Here is a 14,187-nt window from a genome sequence, read left to right as displayed (position 1 = left end):
AGCAGTGATAGCCCATGCTCCTTATGGTGACTTCCTTCCAGGCTAGACTCTCCCTATCCCTCCCTTGTACCAGGAACATAGAACAGAGGAAGTGTGGCCAGTCCTAACCCAGGTGGGGTCCCCTAGGTAGCGTCTGAGAAGCTTCAACTGCATTTGGGCATCTTTCCAAGAGGGGTTGGCAGTGCCTGGGTTTAAACCCAGTTCTGAAAGTCTGGTTTGGTCCACAAACTTGCCACTGATGCTTCTGTTGAATTAGGTGCTTACTGCATTTGAGTTAAGTCCCCAAGGCTCCTAGCTGGTCACTGACTGGCACTTCTTTTTCTGTGGGGGCTTCTACAAACCTCTGAGTGCCTACTTCAGGGTATTCCATTTTTAATGACTCAGGCAGCCACTAAATCAACTCTTGGAAAGGTGGGAAAAGCCACAAGTGTAAAAACATATGGGGGTGTCTCAGAAGTACTGTCTCTAAAACCAAGGTGGGTCCAGTTCTGACTTACTGCTTTCTGAATCACAGATTCTCCCGCTGATCAGGGGCCCAAACCTGTTTTCAGTATTCCACCTTCATCTTTTGATGCATCCGACCTTGAATGCTCCCTATGTATGAGGTAGGTGGTTTGTGCTGTTGCTAACTGCCTGGACCTTTCTGCTGGAAGCTGCTGCTTGCTGGGTTAGCATGGTTCTAATAAAATGGAAATAAAAGTGTTGTCACATATGCCAGATGTGTCCCCTGCTTACAATTACTTCCCCTCCATCCTTGACACCTGACTTGGGACTACTTGGAAAGTGGAAAGGCAATGGCCTACTCAAAGGTCACAGAATGATGACCCACAGTTGAATATATCTTTTGTTTGGTACTTATGGGGTTAATTGTTCAATGTCAATGTGTTAAAACAGAACATCCAACTTTCAGTTGGTCATGGTCCTCACCACCCACCCTCTGCCTTATTTACATTGTTTTCCTGGCCCCTGTACATATTTAAGTATGTGACCCTGGATATAAAATTAACTATTGGAATAAGAACTCAAAGCTCCAGGCCTGATTTCAATACCACAGGTTTATTCTTTAAAACCAAGTAGAGAGTCTAACTCAGTTGTGTTTTATGCTGTCTCATAAATAGTAGTTAGGAGAAGATCTAAGATGGCAGTGGTCAAACACTTCCTATCCAACTAGTGCTATATCATCTCCATTTTTCCCACATCTCTGGAGATGCAAATTATCTGCATTCCTTCCCAAAGGGAAAACAAAGAAAGCTGCTATAATGATGATGATCAGTATAATCTCACACACCCTTTTTTTTGGTGATACTGGGGATTGAACCCAGAGGCATTTTAATTTTTATTTTGAAATAAGGTCTTTCTAAGTTACCAAGGGACTTGCTAAGGGCTAAAGATGGCCTATATGTGATCCTCCTGTCTCAGTCTCCCAAATACTGGGATTATAGGTGTGTGCCACCATGTCTGGCTTGTCATATACAATTTTTAAAAATTACTTTCATTTGTGAAATCTGTGAATTAGTGGATAAGAGAATGGGCTCCAAAGCCAGAATTTGATCCCTGGCTGTTTCCACTTGCACATTGTTTGTCCTGAAGCAAGTGACATTCTCTGTCACTGTTTTCTCATCAGTAAAATAGAGAACTAACCAACTGCAGTACCAACACCATGGGGCTATTATGATTGTGAAAATTTATTTAATGCTTAGAATCATGTCTGGCAGAGAGTAAGTGCTGATTAAATGTTAACTATTTCCCCCCTAAACCAGAGGTTCTTAACATGATTAGGTCTGACATATCTATGGATTCTGACAGATCTATGAATGAGTTTAAATTTTATATAAGAGTGTGTGCTTGTACATATGTATGTGTGTTTCCAGAAAAAAAAAAGGTTCAGGCTTTTAGTAGATTTTCAAAAATGTGTCTATTTCCTAACAGAGAATTAAAAGGAGATATATGTACAAAACCTTTTTAAAGATGGTTGAGCCAAGAGAAGTGATGTCAAGAAGAATCCACCATACAGGGTGATGAAGCCAGCAGAGACACTCCCCATGCTTTCTTGGCCTTTACAAACACATATGCTTCACTTGTCAATCACATGCATTTGTATTCTGAACAAGTTTTTGTTATCTGAATAACAATAAGGCAACCATTACCTGAAACATGGACTTTTTCTTCTACTTAGGATATTTTAGTTGAGGCTTGGGGTATAGCTCAGTGGTAGAGCACTTGCCTAGCATGAGTGAGACCCTGGGTTGGTTCCATCCCCAATAACACATACAAAAATAAGAATAAATAAACTAAACTGTAGTGGGGAGATTTGCTCATAATCCTGGCAGATCTGATAACTAATAGGTTAGCAGATGGAATGTAGGAGCAGTCAAGTCAGGCATTGTGCACTGTCAGGACTTTCTCTAGGTGGAGTACACTACGATGGGGTGGGCTATATTGTCAATTCCTTCTCATCATTCCCTTACCCCTTCACAATAAGTGGTAGGTGGGTCATGCCAAAGCGTCAATATAAGATAGAGAAGTCCTGCTTCCAAACAGGGATGCCCCCACTCTGTGGCAATAACCACAGAGTTCCTAAGCCCACAATTGAGCTTTGGAGAAGGCTTGATTTAGCTTGCTTGGAGAGAACAGGGCTTTGTTGTACTTACCCTCCTTCACACTCCCTCCAAAATCCAGGCGACATGAAGTCAAATATACAGACCCATCCTGTTTGGGTTTTCACTGTGGACTAGGAATCCTGAGGTTGAAATTCTTTTGTTCCTGCTTTCTCCCTTTCATCTTGTTTGTCCCTGATCTCCACAGGAGGGCTTTGGAGGAGAGTTAAGAAATTTTGTTCAAGAAATAAACAACAAAAGGGTAAGAGTCCCGTCTAGTTTGCACACTCTGATTTAAAAGTCATTATTTCCAGCTGGGTGTTGCATTCTGGTAATCCTTGGGAGAATAAGATAGGAGGATCAGATTGTAAATTTGAGGTCAGTGCTCAATGATTTAGTGAGACCCTGTTTCAAATATATATATATATATATATATATATATATATATATATATATATATATCACATATAAAGGGCTGGGGTATAGCTCAGTGAGAAAGCTAGCAAAAAAGTAATTATTTCCCTTAGTTGCTCCCCTGCTCTAATGGTAACTTCAATGAAAAACATCTTTGCCTGGAGTAGCTGTTGTGTAGGCTGTTATGTTATAGCCAGACTGCCACTGCTTTATGCTGATAAGTTACCTGATAAATCTAGAGAGCATATATCCCTGATATTGTACCCAGGATAGTTCTAATGCTGAACTATGCCCCTTCTCTTTAAATAAATTATCTTAAAAGAGGGTCTCACTAAGTTGTTGAGGGTCTTGCAAAGTTATTAAGGATGACCTTGAACATGTGGTCCTCCTCTCCCAAGTACTAGGATTACACGTGTGTGCCACCCAGCCCAAATAGAGAGCATTTTTTTTATCTTGTGGCTCTTAAAACTGCATCCCTCAGTCAGAAGCATATAGTTTCTCTTCCAACAGAATTTGTCTTCAAGTTAGACCTCAGATGTTGACAGAGGCTATTGTTTGATAGGCATGATTTAGCTCATATTCTTCCAGTCTTAAAAGCATTCCAGTTTCCACCTCCTTTAGGGATTTTCTTCTTTCTGTTGCTGTTCCAAGTTACTAGCTTTATGTTTCTGTGGGAAAAGGTAAATGACTAGACATAGCCTTAATATACTAGGTCATGAAGCTAAACATTTGTACCACCTGTGCTAGAATGAAATCCAGTTGTTTTTTTAATTTTTTTATGGGTGCATTATATTCATACAACTTATTGGGGTAAAAAACTTGTGTGTACAAACATGTACTCATCGCTGATTTAACCCCTACCCAAATCCCACCCCATTCCCTCCCCGTCCCTCCCTCCCTTGCTTGGCTTAGTGATTGACTTCGATATGTTTAAGTACATTGTGAGCTTTAGAGATTTTCCTCTTCCCCCCTCATTTCTCCTCCTTTAGGTTGTCTTGTTTGCTCCTCTTTTCTCCCTAACTCTCACATATTAGGGAAAGCATCTGATTTCTTATTTTTTGTGCCTGACTAATCTCACTTAGCATAATGTCCTCCAGTTCCATCCATTTCCCTGAAAACGATGTAATGGAGTTTTTTTTGATAGCTGAGTAAAATTCCATTGTGTACATATCCCACAGTTTTGTAATCCATTCATCTGTTGATGGACATCTTGGCTGGTTCCATAGTTTGGCTATGGTGAATTGTGCAGCTATGAACATAGATACACATGCATTAGTTTGGTAGTTTGGTTTCTTTTCTTTTGGGTAGATACCCAACAGTGGTATTGCTGGATCAAATGGAAGATTTGTTCCCATTCTTCTGAGGATTCTCCATACTGTTTTCCAAAGTGGTTGCACTAATTTGCAATCCCACCAACAATGTCTTAGAGTTCCCACTTCTCCACATCCTCGCCAGCATCTGTTGTTGTTTGTGTTTTGAATGATTGCCATTCTAGTTGGAGTTAGGTGAAATCTCAGGGTAGTTTTGATTTGCATCTCTCTGATTGCCAGTGATGTTGAGCATTTTTTCATGCATTTATTGGCCATTTGAATTTCTTCTTTTGTGAAGTGTCCATTTAGTTCATTTGCCCATTTTGTTATTGGATGCTTTGTTTTCTTAGTGTTGAGTTTCTTGAGTTCTCTGTATATTCTAGATATTAGTCCTCTATCAGTGGTGTAGGTGGCAAAAATCTTCTGCCATTCTGTTGGCTCTCGATTGAGATTCTTGATAGTTTCCTTTGCTGAAACTTTGCTCTTCATTTTCATGCAATCCCATGTATTGATTCTCCTTTTAATTTGTTGTGCCTTTGGGGTCTTGTTGAGGAAATGTTTGTCTGTGCCTATGTGTTGTAGTGTTGGACCTATGCCCTCTTCAAGGAGCTTCAAGGTCTCTGGTTTAATTTCCAAGTCTTTGATCCATCGTGAGTTGACTTTTGTACAGGGTGAAAAAGTGGGATTAACATCCAATTTTCTGCATATGGTTAACCAGTTTTGCCAACACCATTTGTTGAAGAGGCTATCTTTTTTCCAGTGTATGTTTTTGGCCTCTTTGTCAAAAATCAATTGGCTGAAAGTGTGTGGACTTGTTTCTGGGTCTTCTATTCTGCTCCATTGGTCTATATATCTGTTCTTTTGCCAGTACCATGCTGTTTTTATTACAATGGCTTTGTAGTATAGTTTAAAGTCAGGTATTGTGATTCCTCCTGCGTGGTTTTTGTTGCTGAGAACTACCTTGGCTATTCTGGGCTTTTTGTTATTCCAGATAAATTTAAGGACCGATTTTTCTATGTTTGTGAGGAATGATCTTGGTAGTTTAATGGGCATTGCATTAAATCTGTAGATCACTTTTGGGAGGATGGCCATTTTAATGATATTTATTCTGCCAATCCATGAACACTGAAGATCTTTCCATCTTCTAAGATCTTCTTTAATTTCTTTTTTAAGTGTTTTATAATTTTCTTTGTAGAGATCTTTTACCTCCTTGGTCAAGTTTATTCCTAGGTATTTTATTTTCTTGTGGGAGATCCTGAGTGGAAATGTTTTCTGAATTTCTTTTTCAGTGGATTTATGGTTGGTGTACAGGAAAGCTTCTGACTTTTTAAGATTGATTTTGTATCCAGATACCTTGCTGAATTTGTTGATCAGTTCTATAAGCCTTTTGGTTGAGTTTGTTGGGTTTTCTAAATATAGTATCATGTCATCTGCAAACAGTGAAAGCTTAAGTTCTTCTTTTCCTATTTGTACTCCTTTGATTTCCTTTTCTTGCCTTATTGCTCTGGCTAGAGTCTCTAGTACTATATTGAAGAGAAGTGGTGACAGTGGACATACTTGTCTCGTTCCAGTTTTTAGGGGGAATTCTTGAAGTTTTTCCCCATTTAATATGATGTTGGCAGTGGGTTTATTGTAGATTGTCTTAATAATGTTGAGATATGTTCCTTCTATTCCAATTCTCTGCAGTGTTTTTATCATAAATGGATGTTGAATTTTATCAAGTGCTTTTTCAGCATCTGTTGATATGATCATGTGGTTTTTGTCTTTGATTCTGTTTATATGATGAATTACATGGATTGATTTTCGTATATTGAACCAGCCTTGCATCCCTGGGATGAACCCTACCTGGTCATGGTGAATGATTTTCTTGATGTGGTTTTAAATGCGTGTTGCTAGTATTTTGTTTAATAGTTTTGCATCCAAGTTCATCAGAGATATAGGCCTGTAGTTTTCCTTCCTTGAACTGTCTTTATTCGGTTTGGGTATTAGTGTGATGTTGGCTTCATAGAATGTATTTGGGAGAGTCCCGGTTTTTTCTATTTCCCAAAATAGTTTGAGTAGAATTGGGATTAGTTCTCCTATAAAGGTTTTATAGAATTCACTTGGGAAACCATCTGGCCCTGGGCTTTTCTTTGATGGCAAGCTCTTTATTGCTATTTCAATCTCTTTGATTGTTATTGGTTGGTTTAAGTGTTCTATATCTTCTTGACTCAGTTTAGGAAGGTTGTATTTATCTAGGAAGTTGTCGATTTCCTCCAGATTTTCCATTTTGTTGGAGTATAGTTTTTCAAAGTAGTTTCTGATAATCCTCTGGATTTCTACGCTGTCAGTAGTAATGTCTCCTTTTTCATCCCTTATCTTCATAATTTGGGTTGATTCTCTCTTTTTTTTAGTTAGGTTGGCTACTGGTTTATCAATCTTGTTAATTTTTTCAAGAAACCAGCTTTTGGTTTTGTTGATTTTCTGTATTGTTTTTTTATTCTCTATTTCGTTAATTTCTGCTCTAATTTTAATAATTTCCCGTCTTCTGCTGGCTTTGGGGTTCAATTGTTCCTGCTTTTCAAGGGCTTTGAGGTGTGTCATAAGGCTATTTATTTGAAGATTTTCTGTTTTTCTTATGTGAGCACTCAGTGCTATAAATTTTCCTCTTAATACTGCCTTCAAAGTGTCCCAGAGGTTTTGATATGTTGTTTCTTTATTTTCATTTGTTTCTAGAAATTTCTTGATTTCACCTCTTACATCTTCTATGACCCATTCTTCATTCAGAAGTGTGGTGTTCAGTCTCCACATTTTTATGTTGTTTCTCTGGGTCTTCTTATAGTTGATTTCTAGTTTCATTCCATTATGGTCTGAAATGACACAGGGAAGTATGTAACATTTTTTAAATTTGCTAGTGCTCATTGTGTGTCCCAGGATGTGATCTATTTTGGACAAGGTTCCATGAGCAGCTGAGAAAAATGTAAACTCTGCTGTAGTTGGGTGAAATATTCTATATGTGTCCAACAGGTCCATTTGGTTAATTGTGTTCTTTAGTTCTGAGACATCTTTACTGACCCTTTGTCTGGAAGATCAGTCTAGTATTGTGAGAGGTGTATTGAAGTCTCCCAGTATTATTGTGTTGGGATTTATGTGTGACTTCATGTCACAAAGAGTTTGATTTATGAAAGTAGCTGCCCCTATGTTTGGGGCATAGATGTTGATTATTGTTATTTCCTCTTGCTGGACTATTCCTTTTACCAGTAAAATGTGACCTTCTTTGTCTCTTCTAATAAGTTTGGGTTTGAAGTCTAACTTGTCTGATATCATAGTTGCTACTCCTGCTTGTCTTCGAGTACCATTAGCATGGATTACCTTGCTCCAGCCCTTTACCTTGAGTTTGTTCCTATCTTTACTTGTAAGGTGTGTTTCTTGTAAGCTGCAGATGGATGGATTCTGGCTTTTAATCCATTTTTCCACTTTATGTCTTTTTATTGGGGAGTTGAGGCCGTTTACATTCAGCGTAATTATAGAGAGATGATTTTTAATTCCCAACATGTTAAGATCTTATTTCTGTTTGAGATACTGTTTATTCTTCTTTGCTCAGTTGTCTGCTGGATGGGAATTCTTGTTTCTTTTGTTCTGGCGTGTATTACCCATTTCCTCTTTGCAGTTAATCTCCTTGAGTATTTTCTCTAGCGTTGGTTTAGAAGACATAAATTCCTTCAGTTTCTGTTTGTCATGGAAGCTTCTTATTTCCCCATCTAATTTGATGGATAGTTTTGCTGGGTAGGAAATTTTTGGCTGGAAGTTGTTTTCTTTCAGAGTTTGGAATATGTTACTCCAAGCCCTTCTGGCTTTCATAACTTGGTTTGGGAAGTCTGGAGTGATTCTAATTGGTTTGCCTCTGTATGTCACATGGCCTTTTGTTTTTGTTGCCTTTAAGATTCTCTCCTTGGCTTCCACATTAGTCATTTTGACAATTATGTGGCGTGGGGATCCTCTTCTCTGATCCTGTCTAAAGGGAGTTCTATAAGTTTCCTGGACCTGTGTATCGACCTCTTGCTCTATGTTTGGAAAATTTTCTGCTATTACTTCCTTGAAGAGATTGCTGATCCCTTTGGTTTCACCTTCTTTTCCCTCCTCTATTCCAATTATTCTTAGGTTAGCTCTCTTGAAATGGGTCCATATTTCTTCAATGTCAGATTCCTGCTGTCGGGTTTTTTTTCTAAATTAGAAACTATGTGTTCATTTTTAGAATGATCATCTTCAAGAAGCGAGATTCTATTCTCCATGTGGTGTAATCTGTTGTTTATACTTTGAATTGAGGCCTTTACTTCATTAATTGCATCCTTTATCTTTTTTTTGACTCTCTCTATATTCTTTTTGAAAGTCCTCTATTATTTCTAAAGTTATTTTCCTAATTTGATCTTCTAGAGATCTTTGGATTTCTGTGTTATCAGATTCTGATGTTGTGGGGTTGTTGACATTCACTGCTCCATTGTTATTTCTCTTTCCCATGATTTTGGAAGTTTGTGCCTTCTCTGGGTTCTTCCCTGAGTCACTACGAGTTCACTTAAGATGCTCTGGATCTCGAGTCTGTGGTATCTCAGTCACCACTACTCCTTTACTGGGTTGTATCACAAAGTCTCAGACCCAGGGAGTCAATCAAAGCTGCTTAGACCGTGGGGGGTGCCAAGTTGGGCGTTCTCCAGCGGGGAGTTGTGACTATGGTATGATATCTCTGCCACTGCCACTCCCCCACTGGGCTGCACTGCTAAAATCTCCGACCCAGGGAGACTATCTGCGCAAGTCCCTGGGAGTGCAGTACTGGGATTTCTCCCCTAGGGGCCGCAATTTGACTCACGGTTGTTGAGTGCGCTGATGGAGCTGTAGTGAACTCGGTGGATTCACTGCTGCTGCCACTGGCAATATGGCACCACTGCCATGCCCTCGGCCGTGATGCGGCGTATTTCTTCTCTGGTTTTGAACTCCGCTCTGAGTCCTTGCCAGTTGTGCTCTGCCCGGCCCTTGGGAGCTTTAGATGTTCCCTGCACCAACAAAACTGCTGACTGCCGCCCGGCTGTTCAGCACCTGCTCACCTCGGCTCGCTGTCCACCCCTCCTCTCAGGTGCCTGGTGGCTGGTTGAGTGGGTTGGTCTAGGGCCGTCCAGTGAACTCGCCGCTGCCACCAGCAATAAGACGCTACTTCTGCATCCTAGGCCGTGAGGCCAGAGTATCTCCTCTCTGGATTTGAGCTCTGTTTTGAGTCTCCCTCCTCTCTGGAGCCTGGTGCTGTTATGGGAGATGTAGGCCGCGCCGCTCCGGCCGCTCTGCACCGCGGCTCTGGCTGCTCCGCACCACGGCTCTGGCCGCTCTGGCTGCTCCGGCCACTCTGCACCGCGGCTCTGGCTGCTCTGCACCACGGGTCTGTCCACTCCAGCCGCTCAGGCTGTTCCGCGACGCGGCTCTTGCTGCTCTAGCTGTTCTGGCCACTCCATTCAGGCTGCTCTGGCCACTCTGCTCGGCTGCTCTGGCCGCTCCGCTCGGCTGTTCTGGCCGCTCCGCTCCGGCTGCTCCAGCCACTCCGCTCCGCGGCTCCGGCCACTCCTCGCCGCTGCTCTGGCCAATCCGCGATTCGGCTCTGGCTGCTCCGGCTGTTCTGGCCTCTCCGCTCCGCGGCTCCTCCCAATCCGCGCTGCGGCTCTGGCCGCTCCGGCTGCTCTGGCCTCTCCGTGCCGCGCAGGCGCGGCACTTCGGGCTGGTTTTTTTCCGGTGTCTTGTTTTTCCAGCCCTTTTTCTCTGTCCCTTGTATTTACCGTTTTTATTTCTTTGCTGGTGGTGTTTTCTGGCTCTGAAAGGCGCTGGTTTTGTGGTAGTAGAGTTGGATTGTTAGCGGGACTTGTAAGTGCCGCTTTCCTCCATCACCATCTTCCCCGAAATCCAGTTTTGTGGTATTCTATTGGTAGTAAGAGAAGTTACACCATGAATATATATATTTCTAGAGAGCAAATTAGAAGCAGGTATTGTTTCACAGGAAGAGGAGAGGAGGAGTGAATAGAACAGTAATCGGAGGGTATGTTAATGAAGATATTTCTATTTTCCATGTCTTTCTTGCTGACTGCTGAGGGTAGTTTCCCCTGAACTTTTAACACCTCAGAACACTGCCCCACAATTTTTTAGGGGGTAGTCACAATTGAACCCAGGGAAAATCTGCTTCTGAACTATATCTCCACTCCTTTTTATTTTTAAATTTTGGAACGGGGTCTTGCTAAGTTGCTGAGGGTCTCACTAGGTTGTGTTGAGCTAGCCTTAAACCTTGTGATCTTCCCAAGTACTGAGACTATAGACACACCATCCAGAATCTTGAGTGACTGAAAAACCTCCTTTTTCCTTACCTGGGTGGATTTCCTAGCCATGGGGGATCACCTCTATGACTACTGCAAAGCAGCACCTTTGGGGTGATAAGGATATTTTATGATATGAAGTGAAAACATTTGATGTTTGTATCAGTTACCTAATGGCCCAGTGACCTCTGTCAGTTGCAAGAAGAATATTTTATTTAACCTATTTTTATGTACTCAAGTCATCAGGGTGTTAAGGAGACAGTTTATTCTTCTTCTCCCTCTCTATTTCCCTCCCTCATCCTATTTCTTATCCCCTCTTTGCTCTCATCTGATAGAAAAAGAACACAATACAAGGATGTAACTGGTGGGAAAAGATAGCTGTTTTCAACTAAGCCAGACATTGTATCCAAGGCTGACATCTAAGTGAAAGCATTTATTATTACTTTTGCTTACTCCATCACTGTGACAATGTAAAAAGCTTTCTTTGGAGAAAATTTGGCCCTGTTATGATTTATAAATTCCTCCCGGAAGTGTTTTCTGAAATCCTTGCCTGAAGTGGTAAACAAATAGGAGAGCAATCCTAATAGCCATCTCAATCTCTCCATATATAGATAAAAATCGCTTTCTTTCTTTCTCTTTCTAAGGAGGGAGATGAGGAAGGAGGGAGAAAAGTGTGTGTCTGAGTATGTGCATCTTTGTGTAGATGATCTCCATCTGAGATAGAGAAATATATAGATTCATCATTGTGTCAAAGTAGAGAAGAAAGATGGCCTGGGGTGTCAGATTTGAGTTCACATCCCAAGCTTTTTGCCTACCAGCTAGCTATATGACCTTGGCAAGTTTTTTTTTTTTTTTTTTTTTTTTTTTTTTTTTTGGTGGTACTGTGGTTCCTGGAAGCCCTTCTACCTCCGGGCTACGCTCCCAGACCTATTTTTACATTTTTTTTTATTTGGAAACAGGGTCTCCTAAGCCAGCGCGCAGCTGGCTTCAAACCTGCTCTATCCTCCTGTCTCTGCCTCCCAAGTGCGGGGATTACAAGCGTGCGCCACCACTCCCGGCGGCAAGTTTTTTTAAATTGAGTTTTAAGTTCTTCAATAGTAAAGTAGAGCTGACCATAGTTCCCACATATTAATATAAAGTTATAAGAAAACAGTATTGCACATATGCCAAATTATAGCAAGAGACATATTTTCATTTTGTTCCCAGTCATTTAGCATGGGCAAAAAAGCCCCGAATACGGAGGTGGATTGTGTATTGGAAAATGATGTATTCTAAGCATCTAAACATTGACTTGTTTCTAAACACAATTTTGCAGCATTCATTTGCTTTGTCCCTTTGTATATATTTCATTCATCTGCTCACTAAATGTCTATGCGTACTACAATGAATTAGGAAACTATATCTTTGTTAATTTTTATAGATTGTAGCTGGGCATGGTGGCACACATCTGTAATCCAAGTGCTTGGGAAGTTCAGACAGAAGGTTCTCAGGATCGTGACCAGCCTCAGCAAGTCTCAGAAATGTAGTGAGACCCTCAGAAATTTAGTAAAACTCTGTTTCACAATAAAAATAAAAGGGGATTGAGGTGTAGCTTGGAGGTAGAATGCCTCTGAATTCAATACCCAATCCCACAAAAATTTATATACAGTACATTCTTTAGTGATTAGTAGGTCTGACTGTGGAATTCTTAGGAAAAATAGTTTTCACATTCCAAAATGTGTTTCAGTCATACATACAGATTCATCAGTAATCATCATCAGCATCATCATATAATGTTTGTTTATTTATTTATTTATTTATTTATTTATTTATTCTTTAGTGGTAACGGGGATGGAACCCAGAGGCTCTCTACCTCCGGGCTATACTCCCAGACCTTTTTTTAATTTTACTTGGAAACAGGGTCTCACTAAGTTGCTGAGAGCCTCACTAAGTAGCTGAGGCTGGCTTCGAACCTGTGTGATACTCCTGTCTCAGCCTCCCAAGTGCGGGGATTATAAGCGTGTGCCACCACGCCCGGTGTATCATATAATGTATAAAAGCACTCAGCTGCACAGGACTCAGTTTACTGGGATAAAAGGTCTATTCTAATTTGGCTGCTCTGGTAGTTTGATCACAGCAGTAGTTCCCGATTAAGCCTGCAAATCACACTTTTGAAACACATTTTGGATTGTGAAATATACAGAGTACATAAAATAAAAATGTATTCTCTTAAAAAATATTGTAAAGAGGATGCTCGTGGAACTCCACAGTTGAAGAAATAAGATATCGCAGGGAACCCAGAAGCTTTCTACATGCTCCTTCCTAATCAGGATTATACTCAGTCCCCACTCTGAGTGAGACCAGTATTTTGACTTTCATCTTGGTTCTCTTTATAGTTTTACCACCCATGTATGCATCTCTAAATGGTATAATCTAGTTTGCCTAATTTTAAACACTTATATAAATTGAATTATCCAGAGTATGTTTTTTTCAGTCTGGCTTTCTGTACTCAGTATTAAGATTTATTCATGTTATTGCATATAGATGAAGCATTAGTTTCCATGATAATATAGCATCTCCTTGTATGACTCTTCCACAACTTCTTAATTAATTGTTATAGATGGCTGCTTGGGTTGATTCTAGTTTGGAGATATTATAGACAATTTTGTTGGGTTCTCTGTGTTTTTTAATAACTTACAGGAGCTCTAGGTATGCTCTAGATACCAGTCTTTTGTTAGCTACAAATACTTTCACCTACTGTGCAGGTGGCTTATTTGCTCTCTTGGTGTCATGTCTTGATGAACTTGAAAGTTGTTCATTTTAATCCAGTCAAAATGATCAACCTTTCCCTTTACAGTTAGCATGTTCTGTTTCTTAAGACTTCTTAACCTTAAGATCACATTCTCTTATTTTCTGTTCTGAAAGCTGTATTGTTTTTCACATTTATTTTTACAACTCACATGGAGTTGATTCTTGCATATGTGAGAGACAGTCCAATTTCATTTTCCTGTGTTTGTTGCCAATATGGCATTTATTGTATTAACAATCCTATCCCCACTCTTACCCCCCACTCCCTCCTTTGAAGTGTCACATTTGTCATAAGTCAAGAACCCAAATCTGGGTCTATTCCTGGGCTTCCTGTTCTATTCCATGGGTCTGTTTACCCTTGTGCAAGTCATACACTGTTTTAATCACCACAGCCTTATAATAAGTTCTGATGTCTGGTAGAACAAGTCCTCCCACATTGTTGTTCCTTAGATGTGTCTTGGCTCTTGGCCTTTTGCATTTCCTTATTAAGTTTAGAAATCAACTTGTAAAGTTCCGCAAAAATAAACAAATGAAGTAACCAATTGGGATTTTATTAGGACTTGTTAGGCTTTCTATACTTTCTTTCAATGGGGAGTTTATAGTTTGTTGCTAGATTTATTCCTGGAAATTGATTTTTAAAGCAGTGTAAATAGTGTGTGTGTGTGTGTGTGTGTGTGTGTGTGTGTGTGTGTGTTACTAGGGAAGTAACCCAAAGGCATTCTACCTATAACCTACACTCTCATCCCTATTTTTTAT

General features: G+C 40.3%; 1 protein-coding gene across 3 annotated transcripts in view; it reads left to right on the top strand.

The window, feature by feature from the left end:
- Window positions 1–14,187, top strand: part of LONRF3 (LON peptidase N-terminal domain and ring finger 3) — a gene marked incomplete at both ends in the record, with an annotated part of 43,168 nt that overhangs the window by 15,276 nt on the left and 13,705 nt on the right. For all 3 annotated transcript variants that reach the window (XM_080718501.1, XM_080718499.1, XM_080718500.1), the window contains one exon: window positions 515–605. In XM_080718501.1, coding sequence (XP_080574627.1) covers window positions 515–605 — 91 coding nt within the window. The remainder of the gene's footprint in view (window positions 1–514; window positions 606–14,187) is intronic.

The sequence above is a fragment of the Muscardinus avellanarius genome (assembly GCF_963383645.1).
Source record: "Muscardinus avellanarius genome assembly, chromosome: X".
In the NCBI taxonomy this organism is placed as follows: domain Eukaryota; kingdom Metazoa; phylum Chordata; class Mammalia; order Rodentia; family Gliridae; genus Muscardinus; species Muscardinus avellanarius.
The sequence above is the reverse complement of the archived record's forward strand: the minus strand, read 5'-3'. Positions and strand labels throughout refer to the sequence as shown.